The sequence below is a fragment of the Xiphias gladius genome, chromosome 14, assembly GCF_016859285.1.
Source record: "Xiphias gladius isolate SHS-SW01 ecotype Sanya breed wild chromosome 14, ASM1685928v1, whole genome shotgun sequence".
Taxonomy (NCBI): Eukaryota; Metazoa; Chordata; class Actinopteri; order Istiophoriformes; family Xiphiidae; genus Xiphias; species Xiphias gladius.
This window is the reverse complement of record NC_053413.1, coordinates 4,200,644-4,223,586: the sequence shown is the minus strand read 5'-3', so window position 1 is coordinate 4,223,586 and position 22,943 is coordinate 4,200,644. Positions and strand designations below refer to the sequence as shown.

The 22,943-nt window shown below is 39.8% G+C and overlaps 2 protein-coding genes across 2 annotated transcripts in view; one reads left to right on the top strand and one right to left on the bottom strand.

Moving 5' to 3' along the window:
- The window catches only part of LOC120798915 (potassium voltage-gated channel subfamily H member 6-like), a 95,675-nt gene extending 87,795 nt beyond the window's left edge, over positions 1-7,880 (bottom strand). The window contains exons 1-2 of the mRNA XM_040143707.1: positions 7,805-7,880; positions 398-628 (exon numbers count right to left, since the gene is read on the bottom strand). Coding sequence (XP_039999641.1) covers positions 398-628; positions 7,805-7,880 — 307 coding nt within the window. The remainder of the gene's footprint in view (positions 1-397; positions 629-7,804) is intronic.
- A 648-nt stretch (positions 7,881-8,528) lies between these two features.
- pdca (phosducin a) lies at positions 8,529-22,316 on the top strand. The gene is made up of 6 exons (XM_040144761.1): positions 8,529-8,594; positions 19,895-19,955; positions 20,234-20,370; positions 20,704-20,923; positions 21,114-21,226; positions 22,128-22,316. Exons 1-6 carry the CDS (start codon positions 8,553-8,555, stop codon positions 22,314-22,316), a joined length of 762 nt encoding a protein of 253 aa, XP_040000695.1. The 5' UTR covers positions 8,529-8,552.
- The last annotated feature ends 627 nt before the right edge of the window (positions 22,317-22,943 follow it).

Below are 22,943 nucleotides of genomic sequence, written 5' to 3'. Positions count from 1 at the left end.
CCGGTCAACACCACTCAGTAAGATATTTGATGAGATCTGGAGACACAACTACATAGAACAGAGTCCAACAGGATGAAAAACACTATCACATGAGAAGTAAACAAATACCACTTAACAACACTGTGTAAACTACTTTTTAGGATATAAAAAGTTAAAACCCTCATTATGATCCTGGCACACAACTACAGTGTTTCAAAGTTAAGACATCATGTAGCTGTCACATTTTTACAATGGAAAGTTTAGATAGTTTGTGTGAAGGCCAGTCTCCTCCTGTCACACATTCCACTGAGGTTGTTACTGCAGCAGATCTCATAAATGAAGCTGGTAAGTAAAATCTTGCCACAATTAATACAAATGATGACTGAATCTATGAAAATCAGAGTTGACAGAATCATACCATCTTTAGTGTAGAGGGAAATCTCCACCTTTCTCTCCTCTGCTCCCAGCAGAGCTTTAGCCATTTGGGCCATCGCTGGTCTCCTGGTGTGAGGTCCATACAGGAAGCTACAGGTGCAGGGCTTCTGCATCACCTCAGCCCGCGTATAACCACACATGCCGCAGAAAGCGTCATTGCAGAAAATAATGGCACAGTTCTCCACCTGTGCATTGGCAATGATAAACTTTCGATCTGTAGAGGAAGAGGAAAGGGAAGAAAGGAGGGATAAGGAGGACACACAAACTTTAGTAGACTTGCAAAGATGTTTACAACTTCCCACAGGTCTTAAATAAAGTACTAAAATGCAAAATATCCACAGAGTACAAAGCTTAAAGTTACACACACAACCACACACACACACACACACACACACATATCCATCATCAACATAATGCATTCCCTAGCCCCTTACCCTAACCTTAATGCTGAACCCTAACCCTAACTCCAACCCAAACCTAAACCTAATTCTAACCTGAACCCTAAAACCAAGTCTTAACCCCCTTTAAGTTTGTGGGATCCAGCATTTTTGTCCCAACAAAGCTGTTGGACCGAACAAGTATAGTAGGCTCCCAGGTTTCAGACCCCATGAATATAGTAAAATATATAGTAAAGATGGATTAATCCTTGAGCCACGCTGTTTCTCTGTCTATATTAGCAACATGAAACACTGTAGTTTCGTAACCTAATCAACAGATCTGAACTTGACATTCGAGCTACTGTTTAAATACCATAATAGTGAAAGTCATTAGGGAAATTTACTTTGTCAGCATTACACACCAACTTATTATTGTATTATCTGCAGGAAACGCAATTAAATAGTTCAGGAGAGCAGAGTGGAGAACAGCTGGTAGAACTATAGGGACGCAGGTGATGTCTAACAGTGGCTTAGTGAACAGATTTGTCACTGCTCTTACAGATACATAGAGCAGTGCTACACAATGCTACACATTTAGACTATAGATGAGTATATTACAGTATTTTGCAATTGCACAACTTGTAATACAAAGTGCAGAACACCAACATGAATATGCAATGACAATCACAGTCATCATTTTGCTTTGTATGGATGTAAGATTAGGCTGCCAACTACATAATCGTCATCATCAACCCAGTTCATTTAATGAAGAAAAGTTTTCTAAAGAAATTCTTATTCTATAGTATTATGCACTTCTGTGTATGTTGCATAGATTTCTTGTTGCTATTTTGTAGAATGACTGAGGAAATGACCATTCCATATTCTGTTTTAAAGACAGTTATAAGATTACTTCTTGTTTGATAGTTACATTTAAAAACACTTTATATTAAAATGCAAAAATGATTTAACTACAACAAAGAAACAATACAATTTCGTGGTGCTCAGATAAACTTGATTCATGATATATTAAACTATATAATATAAAACTGCTGAAATTGGAGCCTAAACAGTAGTTTACAATAAATGTTGCAGATATGCAACATTTATTGTTTTGCTTCATGTCTATGAGGCAAACAGTGAGGGTAAAGTTGACATGGTCTCCTAGACCATTTTCAGAAAGGGAGAACTTTCTTTGCTCTATTTCTATCATCACAGGTACATGGGCAGCTACAGTGTTTGAACAAGTCACTGTAGAACGAAACACAGACCACTGCAGACATGCAGTCTGCAGCACAATATGTGAACTCCAACTCTTCAAAAGTAAAATGAATGTGAAAGATCTTTCAGAATTAACACCAGTAAATTATGGACTATTATATTTAAAGATAAAGGCAGATCTGCACAGATGAAATCTTATCCACTTTTTAAGTCTGAATTTGAGGATAACCACAATCAAAATGAACATCCTCCCTCAACTTTATTTGTTTTGGCCTTTACCAGTACAGGTAAATGATAGTCAATTTAGGTAATGGGACAAATAGATTTCTCGCTTTGTCTGGCAAGGAAAGAAACCAGAATGTTTATTTAATACCTTACACTTAGGAAAAGAAAGAGGACGAATGGCACTTCGTGTTTAAGAAACTATTTCCACGCTTCACAGCCAGCTCCTTTGATATATTGGTGTAATAGAGAGTATAATGCCAGATGGAAGGAATTAAAGCTGAAAAGCTGAAATGGCCACTAATCTTCCTCTACAGGCTACAATTGCAGATAGAGGACTTTCAGGCCAATTGGAAGAGATAAAAACCCCTGGATAAGTTTCAAACTGAAACAAGACTAGGGCAAAACCTAGTATATGGCTGGACCGCCCTTTATCTGTTTGCTTCTCTCCTACTGTCTTCTACTGTCTGTGCTCGCATGTACAGTCCATTAAAACATCTTAATTCCCAATAAATATGTTCTAATTTACATGTTTTTATGTTTCTGTTGTCAGAAAACAGAACAAATATGAAATAGTGACCCATTAAGACTCCATGTTGACCAGCAGTCACTTTCAAGCCATTTCCATGCTGCTGTGCTGCACTGCTAAAATCCTGATTTCATTACCGAGACATCGTCTGACAAAATCAACATACACAGTTAAAGACAATAGCTTTGCTCTGATTTCAGCTACATTGACTTATAAAATTATCACTGAGAGAGAAAGTTAGAAGCACATTTACATCCATGTCAGCTGCCGTGCAGTCAATCGAATGAGACACATAGAGGGGTGTTCCTGTGAAGGGAAAGTCTGACCTTGCGCTCGGAGGGCAAAACTTGCGACTCTCTTCTACGTAAGGTGGATAAGGTTTGTCCAAAATGTTGCTAGATTTGTTGTTAGCTGCTTTTTTTAAAGAAAATCCGCCACAGGGGTCTGAAAAGTCAGTAAATCTAGCAACAAAGACACTAAGTTGGCAACACTGCCTGTAAACGCTCCCCTGATGACACAATAAAAAGTGTTTGTGTCAATTCATTTTGAAAGAGCAACGACCAAAGGGGAAACTCCAACCCTCAGCCAGTCGACAGATGGTGTAAGGTCAGCACTCAGGTACGTGGTATTCAGCTGACCGCTGGTGTAACTTTATCACTCACTCAGTCAGTCAGTCACTCTGTCAAGGACATTTACGTTTATAGGGTTGGCCCCAATGTTGCAGTCAAGTCAAATATGGCAGAAGGTGGTTGATTCAAGTGGTATAAAAACATTGTAAAACTCTTCAGTTGGTTGCTTACGGCGTAGAATTTCTCCACAACCTACCTTTCAAAGTTTTCAATCCCTACAGAACAAACATGACCTGGAGCCCAAGGACTTTTTTAAGATATCTTTAAATACGACATTATTTTACTCAGAAATGTAGACATACAGACTTAACATCAGCAGAATCTGAGTTTTGTAAAGTCCTGGAATCGGCTTTCAGTTCAATAAGTAAGTCTATCTCTAGATTATACAATGTTCCATTTAATGCACAAAATGAAAACACCTTGTATATTAAAGAAAAAGTGGGAATAGGAAGCCCAAATGGCACTTTTGGGGCTTTCAAAGGTCTTCAACTATCTCTATCTATACCCGGAGCTTAACGTAGAGAATGTGAAACTCCAAGTATCCATGTTTATCTCAAAGAACAGATACAAATCCAGCAGTGAAGTGGCAGATATCCTGGAAACAATGCCTCTTGGGGTTAGAGGTTTGGTTCATAAGGGTGAAACTCTTGTTAAGCTGCTGTTGGTTATCCCATCCCATTGGTGACAGTCAATGTAGAGAGACCAGAAACATGGGGAGATAGAGGGGTGTGACATGCAACAAAGGGTTCATGGGTCAAACTGTGGACATTGTGGCTATGTGGTGTGCACCTTAACCATAAGGTTACCAGGGTGACAATTTGAGGATCTCTTAACCAATTCCTGTTTGTTAACAATGAAATACCACCTCCCTAGTTATAGCAGATTTTTTTAATTTTTTCATATTTGATACATATAGTATCGATACTGATAGGGTCACAACCTTAAGGTGTCAACACCGTATTTCATTAATGTTAGGATTTGTTCGGTATTAGCAATAAAACTGGGAGACTTTGGATGGATGGTAGTGACAGAACATGAGTTATATGCAGTAGTGTGGGGTTTTTGTCAACTCCATTAGATGTAAACTGTTCTGTCTGACAGTTGTGACACACTGGTGACAGTGTCGACAAGCATGTTTTCTTTTGTTCATCCAAATACTTTTAAACTTTAATTAAACAAGGATCAGCTAATGCTTGCTACTGTGATGTTTCTAGGACAAGTCACTGACACTGCATGACGTTATTTAGTGCAGTCATGACAGCCAATCTGTTTCAATAAATTCACTTATACATAGTATTAATTATAAGAATACTTCCAAAAATCTCTGTGATTTCCAGTCAATTAAAAGCGTAAAGCATCTTTTTCACACCTAAAATGGCAATTAATGACTTCTCCCTCTTTCTAATGCAATATGTAACAGAGAGAAAGACCATTGATTGTTTACTTTTCTTGAACACGCACAATGGACAGCACACCAACAAAATAAGGCAGCAGAAGTCCCAAAGTTACTTTTCTATTTTTCCCTGCCAACACACGGTGGATGCCTAACATTCGCCAACACTCTATTAATTAACTTAAATTTTAATTAATTATATTAGAGCTGTGCTGTCTGGTGTCATGTCCTGCCTTCCAATTAAGTGACCTTCTTTAGAGTGGTGTTTAAGACCAAACTCTTAGGGTTAAGGTTAGGGGTTGTTAAACTACTGTCTGCCGTTTGTATTGATCTTAACAGTGTTGTTATAGTGGGTGATTTTAATATTTATATTGATAATCCCAAAGATGGCAGCGCTAAAGAACGTTTGTACATCCTTTGGACGTCGCCAGCATGTAACAGATTCAACACGTAATAGGGTATGTATTTTAGACCTAGTTATTTCCAAAAGTCTGCACATTTCTGAGGTTGTGGTGACTGATGTTGGTCTCTCTGATGATTACTGTGCCCCTTACGAATGTCCATCTCTGCTGACACCAGCAGAATTAAAACAGGGGTAATCAGAAAACACTATATCAACGATATAACCTATACATTATTCATCCAGGCTTTTACACCCACACCAGCTCTGCCTTCAGTTCCTGTCAATGATCTCATAAGCAGTTTCAGTTCTAAAGTTATGAATGTTATTTATGCCATTGCCCCCACGAAGATCGTAGTTGACTCTGGTGACAAAAAAAAGCACCATGGAGGAATGCCACACACTTAAAAGCTAAAAAAAGAAAGTACAGACAGGCAGAATGCAGGTGGAGGAAAAACAAACTCCAGGTTCATTATGATATCTATAAAGAGACTGCATCTATAACTTGGAACTAAAAAGGGCAAGGCAGTGCTTTTCCTCCGAGATTATTAGTAAAAACAGTAAAAATGCACGCACCCTATTCATTGTCGTTGACAGACTGACAAACCCCGCAACATCGGTCCCTCCTGAACTGTTATCCACCCAGTCACGCAATGACTTTGCATCTTTTTTCACAGATAGAATTCTGAGGATAAGACAGTCTCTAACTCAATCTCCGGCAAAATGGCCTTCGCCTGTGACTATTCTAGTTAACTTGGCACATTTTCACCCCCTAGATTATAGATCCTTGACAGAAATTGTTCAACAACTCAGGCCTATTATCTGCTGCCTTGACACTTTGCCTGCAAGCTCCTGTAAAAATATTTTAATCTGCATAGCATCACATGTACAACACATAGTCAATAGTTCTCTTCAGTCAGCCTTTTCCCAAGGGCCCTGAAGACCACACTTATTAAAACCCGTTAAAAAAATTCTAATCTGAATGCCTCAGTAATAAATAACTATAGGCCCATATCAAACCTACCTTTTTCAGGAAAGATGATTGAAAAAGTTGTTTTTCAGCAACTTAACGCTTTCTTGGTGCAAAGCGATTTCATTAATGCTTTTCAGTCTGTATTTTGACCACAACACAGCCTGGACTAGTTAAAGTCTTGAACGCCATTCATCTGAGCAGTGACCGGTCAAAAATCTCACTTTTGTTATTGCTGGATCTCAGTGCTGCATTTGACACGGCTGGCCATAAGATACCCCTCCACGCACTGAAAAAGTGGCTAGGACTTTCTGGCCCTGTGCTAAATTGGTTCAAATCGCAATTACAATAGGGACTACTTTGTGTAAATTGGTAATTATGAATCTGAGCGAATTAAAATCACATTTGGAGCTCCTTAAGGGTCCATTCTCGGGCCTCTTGTATTCAACATCTACATGCTCTCCCCTCGCTCAAATTATGGACTACTATAACATCTCTTACCATAAGTGCATTGAACAAATCAATGAGTGGATGTGCCCGGAATCCTTTTTTGGCCCCAAAGAAGAAAGATTAAAAGTCAGTGTTCACCTTGAATCAATGGCACTATAATCTACAACTCAAGCCAGGAATCTACATGTAGTTATGGACTCTGACATAAATTTCAACAGCCACATACAGACAATTACAAAATCGACCTACTACTGCCTTAAAAAACATAGCAAGAATTAAGGGATTTCGGTCTAAACAAGAAAATTTTGTTCATGCCTTTATTTTCAGCAGGCTATTGTCATGGTGTCTTCACAGGTCTTAGTGAGAAAGCAACCAGACATCTGCAGCTCATCAAGAACGCTGCTGCTAGAGTCCTAACACACACCAAGAAAGTGGAGCACATTAGAACGGTCCCTAAATCACTGCACTGGTTTCACATGTGTCAAAGGATAGATTTTAAAATCCTATTAGTCGTCTATAAAGCACTAAATGGTCTCTGGCTGAAATACATCTCTGATTTACTTGTACGTTGGGAAGCATCTGGACCCCTCAGGTCATCCGGGACAGGTCTACTCTGCGTTCCCAAAATCAAAACCAGGCCAGGTGAAGCAGCTTTTAGTTTCCGTGCTCCCCACCTGTGGGACAAGCTTCCTGAATACCTGAGGTCTGCTAAAACTCAGCTCAGCTCACTTTGATCAGGGCTTAGAACATAATTGTTTGCTGCCACTTTCGAATAAATGAAATATGTCAATGCTTTTTAATCTTCGACTATTTATTGAACTATTTATTTGCTGGATTTTGCCTTTGTTTCTGTTTTTATTGTCTTTTAAATGCAGGTGAATGTCTTCTTAAAGTCTTACTTTGAATGCATTCGGAGGCCTCTGTAAAGCGCTTAGAATTGCCTCGTGTGTGAATGGTGCTCTCTAAATTAACCCTTGCCTTATTGGCATTTTTTTTTTCTTTCTGAATTCTCCGACAAGCCATGATAGAATCAAATAATCAGAAACAATGTTTTGACGTTGTAGATATAGACTAACAAAGACCACTTAAGTCATTTTCTTGTTTGTATGGTCTGTTGGTAAAACGAAAAACAGCTCTATAGAAATGATTTCATTCTAGAATCATTCTAGTGAGACGCACACGCACTCTCGCGGGTAACTTACTTTGTCCCTCGAACTTGCGAATGATGGTGTCCAGGAAAGTGTTCTGGGGCGCCACATGGCCCCGTCTGACCGGCATGGTTCGGACCCGGTTAGGAAGCCTCCTTCGGCTCTGATTGGCTGAAATCAGAGCTGTACCGACTCTCTCTTTCGCGCACGTTTTTATCTTGTCCGGTATAAAAGTAGTAAAAACGGAGCTGTCGACTCTGGCTTTTTTCTTTTTTTTTTCTTTTTTTTTGCTTCGCTGTCCTGAGCCTCTGGTCGGACTTCACCACATCCTCTCTTCCCCCGTCTCTCCCTCACTCCTTCTCTCATGCTCTCTCCATCCTGTCAGCACAGACCCGCCCACCACTGCCTCACAACTGTTACTGAACGTACCTCATCATTAGTAGACTACTGCTTCTTATCCTGCCACTACCATCATTAAATCTCTCAACACAAAGTTCCTTCTCTATGCTGTGGTGCTCTAAATGAGGCATGAAGTCAGAAAAAAAACAAAAAAACAACAACAACTTGAAACTAACTAGCAATTAAAAAGGCCACTATAAAAACAAAGGATCCCTTGCATTCTGGTTGGAAATTACATAAAGAAACTGCGGCCAAATTTCTTTCACCCCTGCGGTGTCAGTGGGCACAGTTCCAGTGCACGTGGATTCACATCAGCGGAAAGCTTTTGATTAGATCGGCTACATCACCGAAACGGCTCTTACACGCACAGTATCAGGCCGACGCGACACGTGCAGCCTATTCCATGGGAGCACCATCTTCAGTGTGTCAAAACGTTGATGTCCAGGTATGGTTTTAACACAGTACCTATGTAATAGAAACCTATAAGTGCGATTCCAAAGCAAGAGAAGCAGTTGAGTCCTTTGGAGGGGTAAAGAGGAAAATGTGCGTGGTTGGTGGCTCCGAGCTCATGTGTCTCTGAGGGTCTGACAGCCCCCCCCCAAGCCGTTGTACCGGTAGGCCAGCACATGAGGCACATCTGCGCCCTGTGTTTTGAACGTATCTGACCCTGTGAGGTAATTCCAGGAGATACTTCGCAGAGATTGACGTGTCTGTTGTGTAGAGATAGCTTTCACAAAGAGTGTTCTGGTAATCAGTGGGCTGTCAGAAGTGATGGAAAAAAGAGGCAAAGGAAGAAGTCACATTATCAGACCGGTTGCTTGTGGCGGCAGTAGTTTTTTACGTCGGGAATATCGGAAACAAAGCAGTATTGCAGAAGTCTAGGTGGTCGCATTAACACCAGGAGTGGAAGTAGAGGAAGATGCTGCCTCAATTGCAATAGTATGCTCAGTGTGTTGATAGTGGAAGAGCGGTGCCCATGCTGCTCCTGTAACAATATGTAACAAGCTGCTGTATATGGGGCAGCTCCTTCTTACTTCAGAAACAAAGTGACACCTACCGGATGAAGTTTGTAACGACAAGCCTGTATGCTCTACATTCTTAAGCTGGTGCCAGAGTTTGGCCCACTTTAATGCGGATTGTGATTTGTGTGTATTTTGATAAAACTGAACTTTCTATGATCAGCCTTGATGATGACTGGCGACTCCTTTTGTTCTGTGGCGGTGTGAATTTCTTCTGGCAGATTTAAAGTACCTGATGTACCCGGCTGCCTAACGTGGTAAATGCAGAATCACACAGGAAACAGCCTAATCAAACTGATGTTCAATGGAATGACGTTCCACTGTTATCTGTTACTTATATTATTAGTTATTAGTTAGTTCTGTTATATTTATGTATTTGTTTACGTAGTTCAGTTTTTAATGGTGTTGTATTGTATGCTTTCTTCTTGATTTTATTATTGCTATTACCCGAACCAGGACCTGAGAGCCACTTTTCATTCCCTTTCCCTTTCCTTTTCCTCAGACAAAAGTCTTCATGTGTGTCAAAAGAACTTCAAGAACTCATTGTGGAAGTTTATGATTTAATATCATTTCCAAACACTTCTCAGATCCATTCCTAATGGGAATTATCGATGCGTAAACCATATACGGTGCATATTTACCTCTAAGACATCATTTTTTGTCACATTTATGAGGTAAGATATTCCCTGCAAAAACTGTTATCACTCGTGCCTCTAATGTACACTAATTTCTGTACATTATCCATGTAGTCTAGTGAATATGGGCAAAACTTCTAGACAATACTATAAGTTTGATTCTGAGCGTAGACTCACTGTGAGTGCTCCTAATGACATCACCACTCTACGTTTTCATTGGTATTGAAAGGGACACAACATGAGAGTGACGCATCTTCCTTAAATCCCAAGTAGCCACAGAAACATCTTGAGAATAGTTGATAATTACTGCCTTTGTTTACAATGTGCTTTCCAATTGTCAGAGTAAGAATTTGGCTTCAGGGTGGATAAAGGCCAAAATAACAATGAAAGAATTAAATAACAATAAAAAATATCCTGGGTGTAGAAGGATCCACCATAGGGTCAAGCTGTGGTGAAGTGATTCATTATATATACAGAAAGATTCCAAATTGTAGGACTAATTTTGAAATACAATATTTTATTCATTTTGATCCAGAGGGCCGCATAAAAGACAGAAATCGTATAAAATACTAAGTAGAAAATGGCATGCTGGAATAATAAGAACCCCTTTGAAGGGCATTTGGGAGTTTGTTAGACCTTCAGCACCATAAGCTTTAAAAACCTCAGTGGAGCAGCAGAAATACTTGACAGGGCCTTGCTGCTAGAGAAAGTGGATGGAAGAACCATCATTCTCGTACCTCGACTTTGGCTGGCCACAGGAAAGACGAGTTTTTGTCAGTACCTTCTTTTGGTCTGACTGTTGTTGCAGCTGTTGCTACTACTGCTGCTTCTGGCCCAGATGAGGGAAAAACCCCAATCCAACTTACGTAATACATCAAATAAGTGCCAGTATTGTCCCATATCTACGAAAAACAAAGATACAACATAGTGATTAGGCTATTTCTGGTAGCTGTTACTGATGCTAAAGTGTCGTCCACTACTTTGTCTGACAGGGATGAAGTCTGGCCAGAGACCCATATATTCCAGGTCTGTCTTCACCTCGATCTTCTGCTGCTGTGAGCAGCTCCACCGACTGACATTATGGTCATAACCAGGAAGCTGTGGAGTAGGGCAACTGGGGACAATTGATGGCCTGGGTGATGGCAGACCTCATCAGACAAGAATAGAGACATAGTAAATTATTTAGATTTTGTGCGTGACTTTGTTCTATCTCTGTGGCGCACACACAACCAATTCAAAAAATACTTTGAGCTCTCTGTGCGATTGGCAGTTGCAGTAGAGGTTGACTGGGCACTGCAGACCTCTCAGGAGAACATAAACGTGCCTCTGACACTACATTGAATATTAAACGTGAATTATTATTCCAAACTAGATAAACCAAAACTGGTGTGCTAAAACTACACACCACTCTTCTGCTATCATCGCCTTTAGAGGAGGAGAACATTATGCTGAATCTTTAAAACAGACAGGATTTACAACAGTTATGATGGACACTACATAGACAGATGCTGAGATGAAAATACAATTATAAAATAATACACACCTGGAACTGGGACAGTTGTCTCTGTTTGCAGGGGACCTGCTGTTTCTGGCATAAAACAAACAAAGAAGGGGCACAGGTCTCTTTGAGCTGGAGATGCAAGGAAGGAAGGATGACAAAAAGTAATGAATTATTGGTTTAGGTATAATGGAAATAACCACAGTGAATAGGACAGAAAGGTTGAAATTGATATAAAGAAATGTACATTTTTTCCCATGTAGTTCTGAATCATTCATTTCAGTTGGTGTGGACAGATGGCACTACTGTAGAGTAAAGTCTGAAAGTCTTCAGTTATATTTTGGCAATATACAAAAAACTGGTGAAAGTAAAAGCAGATTACCCATCTTTTACTTGACGTGCTTATCTTAACCCTCTTTATCACAGCATGTATTGTACTGTGCTACATTAATATATGAAAAATATACTTCAATCATACACATGTATTTATTTTTTGTATGGATTAATATTCAGTTCTCAGTCATTACAATTTAGCCTAAGCAGGGGAAGTAACGTGACATACTACAAACACCTGCATTCATCCAGTTCTAAATGTACCTATGTATATTTTATAATTTCATTTATATAAGAAAATAAAAATTGATACTCATCATGACTGGTATCAATTCAGTCACTAGGACAATTAGTAAAACACCAGAATGCTGCAGGATGTTTTCTTTCCAAGCACATCCCTTTAGTCTGAAGCATCCCCTTATTTCTGAATGACCACAGTGAACGCATTCCGTCTGAAATGTCCAAAATTTGACTCTATCAGAGGGAAAAAAATAGCTTCCACATTTTACCTGTCATGAAATAAATGATTCAGTCTATTTATAAATTATAAACTGGCATTGTTTTTATTATAGATGTTGTTAGGTAGGGGCTCAATGGGGTGCAAGGATTACGAAGTTTAGGCTTCAGCCCCTAGCCCTTTTACTGTCTACATATTGTCACTGTATTTGTCTGGGTTACCTCCTACAGACCTTGCCTTAAATGTCAACGTAGTATAGAAACATATGTGATGTATTAAAATAAAGCATACATAATATGCAGCATGTGAGACCCAACATGACAGTAGGAAAAACCCTCTGAGACATTGTGTCTATATAAATACACAATACTAGCATTTTATATAACACCGCTGAGTAAATTTGATGGGCATAGATATATGCAATTAAATGCAGTTGACATAACTTCAAGTGTAAACACAATGAATTTACACAATTCAAATGCAGCATGTTCATTCATTGTCGTTCTTGCAATGTGTTTAAAATAGTTCCCAGAATATATCTTCCATATATGGTAGTTAATGCGAATTTATAAATTTAAAATGGAAGATAATATTAGTTCATACAGTGATGCTTTCAACTTAAGGAACTACTGCCATTTTTCATGCACCATCTAAACGAAAACGCAATTAAGCTTACAAGTGATACAACCCACATTAAGGGATTACTTTTAGCATGTAATTCATCCAAAAATGCTGTCGACCCACCCAACACAATAATCTCAAGGACCACAATTTACATATACATATAGCATTAACATCAACAAAAAAACTGTAGATAGAGCCAAGAAAAAAATATCATTATCATGGTTTTTTTTTCATTCTTCTAAGCAAAACTTGCGTGACACTCACAAACCAGCTGACAAGTGCATACTAGAGACCAAAAATATATTACTGGTTTAGTACTGCTGTATAAAATGAATGTAAATCGTCGACGGTAAGGTGTGTTTTTTCACCAAGTTTAACTATATAGACCAAAAAGAAGTGAAAATGCTTCCTGGATAGATGACTACAATTACTAATACAACGCAGGACTTGGTGGCATATGTGGGATTCTTGACTACCAAATGAGGGTCCATTGGCTTAACTTCTAGAGAGCTGTCACAATTTCATTAACCCTGTTACCGCATATATACGCCAACACGTCTAGAAATGTTAGGTAAAATTGTGACGTCAATTTATGCCTCTATGCAATCTTGTGCTTACATTACAATTATTCTGTTTAGTACGCCTTGGAAACTGCATCAAGTCAAGTTCTCCAGTTTCTTTGTAATCTGTAACAAGAAATGACAAGCTTGCATTGCACTGCATCACACCCTTTGCATAGGAACAGGAGGCAGAACACTGATGTAAATAAATCTAACATGTTGGACATGAGTAAAATACGGTTAAGAAAAAAGCATCTTTAGAACAACCATTCAATAGCTGTTGAGACATTTCACTCAAACCAACAAATGTCAACCTTTATTGGAAACACTCATGCTAGGAGCAGTGAGCGCGCACGCGAGAGCGAACACGCACACAAACACACACACACACACATGCAGCACTGCATCCTGTTCATTAAAGGAGGGACTAGTTGCCCTGCCCCTGCCACTTTCCTCGTTATTGTCCTTGGCTTCTCTGTATACCACTTTCATCTGTTTAATTATTCATTGACAATGCAGCCAGGACCGGTTGTAGCAATTGTCACCCATTTGCTTAGCCATTGCCTCATAAGTGTTTCGGCTGCAATATGAATTGCCAAGTTTTGCCTGTATACTTTCATGGGACCAAATTGAAAACGGACACTTGATCTCATCTTAACTCCATCCACGAGCGTCTTGAATAACGTCCATAGTTGAGGACTGAGGAGAGGTCTGATCTGTGTGTTTACTGGCCAATGGCTGCTAGCTGCCTAGCTGTTACCTTGCTGGTTTGGAACAGTTGTGCGGGATTACGTTTTTCCACCCATGTAGTTGTTGTATGTGGACGGGCAACGTAATTGCATTTACACTTGTGTTCAGTGTGGTCACAATGCGTCCATGTGGTTTGGCTAATCGGATCACAATCCATCCTCAGTGCATATTAGGTGTATTTACATCTGTACTTACATGTGGTCAAGCACTGTCCGATTGCTATTCGATCACCCAAAACGCATTTCAGTATCAAGTGTAAAATGGGGTATTTGTCAGTTGGTCTGTTTTCATTTCTGGTTATGTTCCCCTGTGTTCCTCAAAAAAGTATCCTGTTGTGCTTGTTTGCCAACCTGCCTGAATTCCAGTTTTTCCACCAGTCTTCCTGTAAGCTTTGTTTTCTTTATTAATATACTTCACTGCATCAACCTGCCTGTGTGTCTGCATTTGGGTCCACCTTTCCTGTGCTGCTGTCCAGTAGTTCCAACAGTACAAACTGACCAAGCATTGACCCTGGGATGAAAATTCTACTCCAGCCCTGCTCCATGTCCCATTTTTCCTAAGCCTTTCGCCTCTTCCACATGTCCAGTCAAGCTTCATGTCTCCCAGTCGGCTAGCCACTAGCCTGTTTCTGATTCAGCTAGCCTCCAGCCTACACCCTAGTCAGCTAGCCTTCGGCCTGCCGGCCTCCAGCCAGCACCCAAGTCGGTTAGCATTGCGTCCACTGTCTTCAGGTCTGCACCCAAGCAAGCTACCGGCGTGTTCCTGCTCCTGAGCTAGATAGCCTCCTGCCTGTTTCATGCTACCAGGTCGGCTAGTCTCCTGCCTGTGCCTGCTCCCAAGTCGGCTAGCCATTTGCTTTTTCCCGCTCCAAAGATGACCAGCTTCCTGACTGATCCTGACTCTGAAGACCTTGAGCAGTCCTCTTCCTTTTGGACTTGCCTGGCTATTGCCCTAAGATATCTAGGGGTTGGAGCCCCTAGAAGGAAACATGGGTCACGGAAAAGAAGCTGACTAGCAACCACAAGCCTCAGCAGCCCAGTGACCCTGACCCTCTGCGGTCCTGTGACCCAGAGCCTCCACTGACCTGTGCCTCGAACGATGCCCAGTCGGGCCCCCAGCCAGACAATGATTTGGCCATCCCCACCATCTTTTCCTGCGTCAGGGGTCCTGGCTGAAGTCGTGGCCTATTTTGAAGATTACCATAAAAGTGATTTTTTTGGGGGATATTTTTCCTATTAACATTTTATATGATTCCTGTCAGTTCAGAGGAATAATCTTAATAGTTGTTCAGCCAGGAAGGTGTGCAGAAAAGTGAAGATATCCACACAGAGTGAAGCAAGATACAGGAGAGAGCCTTAGAGCACAGGAAAGACAGGCAGCACAAAATCATGAGACAGGACAGGCCCTGAGATTTGCTATTACGACTGTCATGAAAAGGTACAGTAGGGTCCAAAAGTCTGAGACCACTTTACCTTTAACTTGATCCACTCGTGTAATAAGAGACACAACGCTCCCTCTAGCCCTGATATGAATTCAGACAAAGCTTACCTACCGAGTTGTCTGAAGAATATGACAATATCGGATCCCAAACCTCTTTCAAGTTTACAGACATCAGCTAATGACATCAGTGTCTGCAGCACTGTAGCACTATTGTGAATTTCAGATCCCCTCTGAAGGACAGGATAGTGATTAGGGGTCCAAGCACCAATGGTGCTGGAGCCCTATTGTTTTTGTTCAGGAACCCTACTGTTTTTGGTTAGATTATTATTATTATTATTATCATAATAATTATTATTGTTGTTGTTGTTTTTATATTGTATATTTATTAATAATGTATATATCACACATTCAAATACTTTATATCCACATGTTCCCTATATTTAGCTGCATCTCTTGGTATAAACCATTTGCTATGCACAACTAGTATGTGTTCCAGACTCAGCATGCTGAATTTGATGCAAATTGGCCAAACAGTGGCACTTTGACAGTTTTCCAAAATTTATTGATAATGAATTCCTCCTAGGTTACAAATACATGCTCCAAATAACACCAAAATTCAAAACTGCTGAATTTTAATTCTGATACTGCTTTTACATTACATAAATTATTCAATGATGTACATACTAGAGTTGTCTAGAACTTCCTCTCTCATAATATATGGAAGCTGTTATATATCTGTCAGCTGACTTGAACTAGTTTTACATAAATTCATTACTGCAAAGACAGCCAATATAAGCAAAAGAAAAAATAAAACCTTCTTAGAAGTATTAAAGACATTTTACTTAACTTTTAGTGTCATAAATATTGTGTAGAAGTAGCACAATTTAAGATGTCATCACATATCAGCTATGCACCTCAAGAGAAACTGATGGTTAAATCGCATATTTTCTTAAAAACTTTTCACTTTGCTCACAAAGTCAATATGCAATAGTTACCATTCAGCTAAACCAGTGGACACTGATGGGTGCTCAAGGCTGGTCTACAGCTACTTTGAGATAGAAACCTAATTAATGTATTTACACAATATCACAAATTATTAAGTTTTGCAGTGGTTCAGTATCAAATGTTGATAATCAGGTTGTAAGATAAAGTAGCTACAGTACATTCAGAAAGCATTTCACATTTTATGTTTTAGCCTCGTGCTAAAATAATTTTAATTCATGTTTTCCCTCATCAAGCTACACTCAGTACCCCATAATGAACGAATTTTGAAATTTCTTTAAATTTATTAAAAAGGAATAACTGAAATATCACATTGACATAAATATTCCGACCCTTTGCTATGACACTTGAAAAAAAACTTTCAGCTGCATTGAAGATTCCCAAGAGCACATTGGCCTCCATAATTCTTCAATGGAAGAAATGTGGAACATCCAGGACTCTTTGTAGAGCAATCAGAGGAGAAGGGCCTTGGTAAGAGAGGTGACCAAGAACACAAAGTTCACTCTCGCTGAGCTCCAGAGATCCTTTTTGCAGATGGGAGAAACTTCCAGAAGGACAACAATACCTGCAGCACTCCACCGATCTGGGCTTAATGGCAGAGTGGCCAGACAGAAGCCTCTCCTCAGTGAAAGAAACATGAAGCCGGCTTGGAGTTTGCAAAAAAAAAACACTAAAAGGACTCTCAGACTGTGAGAAACAAGATTCTCTGGTCTGATGAAATCACGATTGAACTGTTTGGCCTCAATTCTAAGCGTCGTGTCTCCAGGGAACCAGTCACAGTTCATCACCTGCCCAATACAATCCCAACGGTGAAGCATGCTGGTGGCAGCTTCAAGCTGTGGGGCTGTTTTTCAGCGGCAGAGACAGGGAGACTGGTCAGGGTTCAGGAAAAACTGAATGGAGCAATGTACAAAGATATCTTTAATGAAAACCTGGTCCAGAGTGCTTGGGACCTCAGACTGGGCTGTAGCTTTTACTTTCCAACAGGACAATCACCCTAAGCACATTGACAAGACGATGCAGAAGTGGCTTACGGACAACTCTGTGAGTGAACTGAAAATGGTTGGACAAAGTTTAAAAGGTTCTGCAGAGAAGAATGGCATAACATCCCCAAATCCAGGTGTGTGTGCAAAGCTTGTCACATCCTACCCAAGAAGATTCAAGGCTGCAATCACTGCCAAAGGTGCTTCAACTAAGTACTGAGTAAAGGGTCTGGATACTTATCTCAATGTGATATTTCCATTTTGCATTTTCAATAAATTTACGAAAATTTCTAAAACTGTTTACACTTTGTCTTTATGGGGTATTGAGTGTGGACTGATGAGGGAAAAAAGAATTGAAGTGATTTTAGCATAAGGCTGCAACATAAAACGTTGAAAATGTGAAAAAAATGACAGAGTCTGAATACTTTCTGAATGCACCTTATACAACTGCTAAGAATGTTCATAATGGTAACTCAGCACAGATTCAATCTGAAGCAAAAATCTTTGCTTTTTGTCCTCACATGAGGACAAAAACACACTTATCTATGAGATTTATTTACAGTTTATAACCAGGATTTGTATTAACCTCTGTAGAACTGTGTTACAGGTGTTTTCAAAGCAAAGACTCCAGCAAAAAGGCCTGATGAAATGAAATATAATTTTATTATACCAGGGCTACTAATAGGAACTTCTGACACTGACAGTCAGTCACCATAAATACGTTTATCTCTCGCATATTTGGGAATTTGTTCTCCTTCTTGTTTACCTTGCTGTCATCAATCCACAGCACTGAGCCTGGTATTATAACTAATATTAGACATCATATTATAGTGACACTGATGGTGAGGATTACAGTGAAGATAAAGCTTACTCCCTCAGCTCTCTCCCCACCCCTTTTCTAATCTTGTGTTCCCCTCTTTCCTGTGAGTTGTTGTGGACACACTACCCAGTGAATGTCTAGACTGATAGAAGGTAACAAGTAGATGCAACAGACAAAGACTGAACAAAATCAATAAGCTGTAAGAAACCAACCGGCCTAAGAGCTGACCAGCACCAGTTCTCACTCAAGACACAAAGGTAACCTTTTCTGGCTGTTTTAGGTAGGTACCGTGCAGATTTCAGTATGGTATGTCTTTTACTCTATCATCTGTGTCTTTGCTGCAATTTGTGTTTTTTCTTCATAAAAAGGTGAGCACTGGAGCTACAGATATAGTTTCTGCACACTCAAGCGCCTCTGTAAGAGACTGAATTTGTTTTCATGCAACACTGTTACGCAGTCGTGGTTTGTCCGGAACAAATTCCTACTAAAATATTTTCGGGGTATATTTTTTGTTGCAGTACTACAAAAAGTATGAGACTACTTTCCCATTAGAAAGTGGTTTCAGACTTTGGATCCCACTGAATGCTTGCACGATCATTGCTTTAGTCAAATAATTTGTTGATATGCATATGTTATACAGTGCCTTTACTTATACTTTAAGTACATAAACTTTACTTATACTTTATACCTCTATACTTCTTATACTAAATCATGTTATGCCATGTTTAAAACCATTACACTGGAGGGTTAAAGTCCACTTTCTGAACTGCATTTGAATGGATTAAAACCCAAAAAAATGCAAGCGATATATCACTTTGATAACATGAACTAATTAGCTGCCAGTGGCAGCTAGTGATTAGGAAAGCTCAGCTGTATCAGCATAATAGCTTTCAATTAGGCCTTTACCGCTGTATCCAAGGGAGAAGTGATTTCCTCATGAGTGTGTTCCTTAATACTCAGACCACCAGTGCATACTCTACACCTAACTGTAACAGTGGTTGTTTTATTTATAATTTAACTGATGCATTCATACCACATTTTGGTAACTTTGACAAAAGAAAAAGAGAGTGTGGGATGTCATGTGTGGGAAGGAACCCAAGTTAATCTTACAATTTCACGATCACAACAATAGAATAAAACTTGTTGGGCTTACAAAATCGTAGAAAGAATGACAGGCAAAGCTGTCAAATGATGTCACATTGCACACATGCACATATATAGTAAAATGTCCTAGGCATGTGTACATGTCGGACTCTTGGTAATCTCCACATAATCTGATAAGTAAACCTCAGCCTGGATCATAATAAGCGGTTATGACAACTCTATGGACCCATGCATATGTGCACACACAAAATGTTGACGATAGTCAGGACTGGTCGTTTCCTCTTTGTTTTGGCCTTTCATCCGGACTTAAACCAAAATTCTCTCACCCCAAAAACAGTGCTGGCCAGGTCTATTCCTGGGACTATTTTTTTCTTTGGCAATATATACACAAGTTTAATTGGACATTGAGAGTTGGCGTTAAGATGGACTTGTAACATCGCGCTCACTGAGCACATCACCTGGACTGCTCTGTGTATGTGCCTGTTTAGGTTATTCAGTGTGTGTGTGCTGTGTATTGCAGGCTACTAGTAGGATGTCTGGCCCTACCCAGGAAGAAGAGGACTTGCCTGCCAATCACACAGGTCAGAGAAATAACTCAGAAGGATGAAGTAGACATTCATTGCTAAGATGGCGGTCTAGCCTCACTATGTATTTTGTACCTTTGGTAAGTCATGACAACAGATGCACCATCTTGACTCAAACCTTTGAATGTTGTGTCTGTGTGAAGAGTTTGACTGAGGCATTAATCAGTGTGCATCTGATGGTCTTACCAACCTCAATGGTGTTTCAACTGTACATTATATCTAAGTATGTCTTTATGAGGTAATGTTACTGTGGTTGTTTCTTTATGTGCGTACAGGTCCAAAAGGTGTCATTAATGACTGGCGAAAGTTTAAGTTGGACAGTGTGGATCAGACCATCCCTCAAAACAAGAGAGAGCTGCTAAGACAAATGTCCAGTCATCGAGAGGATGACAAGGAAAGACTCAACAGGAAGGTGGATGGAAACACTCACTGAATCGCACACTGAGTAAAATATACCATATTTTATTTTATAGAATATAAAACAGACCCAACCATAATTGCTCAGCTATTTGCCACCAAAAACAAAAAGATGTGTACAACAGAAGAATAAATCACAGTCTGGGGAATTTGTACAAAGCCAAAGTGACCAACATTTACAAGAGACACTGACACAGAGAATCACACAAACAAAAACATACTGTACACACAGCAACCATCTACTGTGGCTTGCCCTGACCCCGTACTTTGTTTGTACGTTGTTTAATAAGAAAAAAGGCGAAGCAGTAACATATTTCCTCACCTCTAGATGAGTGTTCAGGAGTACGAACTGATCCAAGACGAGGATGAGCGTTGCCTGAAACGCTACAGAAAACAGTGCATGCAGGAAATGCACGAGCGCCTGAGCTTCGGTCCTAAGTTCGAAGCAGTCCATGAGCTTGAGAGTGGAGAAGCCTTCCTGGAAGTCATAGAGAAGGAACATCGGTTGACCCTGGTGGTAGTTCACATCTACCAGCACAGTGTCAAAGGTAAGGGTTTTTTTTCTTTGTTGTGTGTGTAAAAGTCTTAGCTCGTTAACTATTACAACTACAGTATAGTCTCATTGATTAAGTAAGAAGCTACAACATACACTCCAGAAATATCCATGTACTCCCATTGGATGGGTCATCACAATGCTGTTTGCTAATAGTTATGCATGCATTAATTGTCCATTGTCAGGCTGTGAACAGATGAACTCATGTCTGGACTGTCTGGCTTCAGAGTACTCCAGCGTTAAATTTTGTCGTATCGATGCTGTGACAACAGGTGCTGCTGAGCGCTTCTCCCCTGAGGTTAGTAAACTGTTAAAAAAGGTCAATTATAATATTCTAGACTAATAATTAATTGCATCGCATTAATCCCCATGGGGACACTGAGCCGTAGTACTAGCAGTATAATTTCTAGTAATGATGGTGACAGAGTTTGTATTCGCAGTGCTATGAGGAACTGAGAGGTTAAGAGAGGTTAGTTGACTGTTGAACCCCTCCCAATGAATAGCGATTTTCCAAGCAGTGTTCATATGGCACTAAAAAGAGCACTGCCTGGTATCCAAAAAGTCTTTTTTCACCTTTTCAAAACCAGAAGCAAAAGAGCACAAGTGTAAATGTTTGTTTGTGTTGACTCAACTGAATGATCATTTATCTCAATGAGGGTAGGCTAAATGACAGAAACACCTCTTGCAAACTGCACCATGCTAGAATGGAAAGCTTGACAGGTGCAGCAACAATAACTAAATAACTATAAGCATTTTAACCATTGTAATCCTCGTCATATAATTGTCACTTTTGTTGTGATATACCACGGAGCATTATGTTGCTGGAGGTTTGTCTTTAATTGTAATTTGTTGTTAATGAACTTGTCTGACAATTTTCACAGATACAAAAGGAACTACAAAAAAATAATAAACGAAACTAACTAAATGACCAATTAAGTATATACATATTACATGCAGCTTAATTTTCAGTTGCCCCCTTAATTTGGAGGCTGGGATAGCAAAAATCAATAGTTTGGTTGGCAGATGTAATAATACTGTTGAATTTAGAATAGCATTTACTTAAAAAAAAAAAAACTCCTTGTTATTGAAAAAAGTTATAATACTAACTTTAAAGTTAAAGTTAAAACATTAAACTATTAAATGATCAACCTCAGAGGCAACCTAGGAATAAATTTGGATTCCTGTTAATATCCTTTCAGGTTCTTCCTGCTCTGCTGGTGTACAAGGCGGGTGAGTTACTGGGTAATTTCCTGGCTGTTACCAAACACTTCAGTGAAGACTTCTTTGCAACGGATGTGGAGGCATTTCTCAATGAGTATGGCCTCTTACCTGAGAAAGACTTCACAGCATGTGCTGATGATGACGATGAGGGAGGGGATGTGGAATAGAAGGAGAAGGGAAGAGAGAAAGGATGATAATTGAGAGAAAGGGAGAAAAGGAGGAATTGCGGTAGATGGGAGTGGACACAGGCGGAGAAAGAGGATACAGGGAGAAGGGATATAACAGGTTCACAAATAAAGAAAGCATATATATTGCATGTACAGACTAACACACATAGTAGTATAACATCCACCGGCACACATTGAATGTGGATTATATCTAGAAGCAGTTAGGTGTAAATCACATGGTGATTTTAAAGTATGTGCTGAAATGCTGGCTGGCAGTCATATCATAGCTCTCCAAATAAAGATGGCTTTACCCAAGCGCTTTCTGTCTGTCTTTTCTTTGTCTTCCAGCAGGTCCAACTTTTTACCTTTCATCTGATATGACGGGAAAGCGCTAAGGGCTCATTCTTTACCCATTCACATAACTAAAATCTGTTTGCCTCTCAATCTGCTACACGGTTCAAACAGTGCTGGTTTGTAGATTGTCAAGTGTCATGATAAACCATGGTTAAGATTCTGGTTATGATGCAATGCCAATCCTTTCAAACCGCGGCGGTATTTGTACGTGGCTTGAGAAGAAACGATAGCTGGGAATCTCACCTTAAGCGACAATCCTGAAGAACGGGAAGG

Excerpts from the sequence above, each read along its gene's own strand:
- pdca (XM_040144761.1), top strand. The coding sequence starts at position 8,553 with ATGGGAGCACCATCTTCAGTGTGTCAAAACGTTGATGTCCAG. Across the intron at positions 8,595-19,894 it reads GTCAAAACGTTGATGTCCAG|GCTACTAGTAGGATGTCTGG; the intron begins GTATGGTTTTAA and ends TGTGTATTGCAG. Across the intron at positions 21,227-22,127 it reads CTGAGCGCTTCTCCCCTGAG|GTTCTTCCTGCTCTGCTGGT; the intron begins GTTAGTAAACTG and ends ATATCCTTTCAG.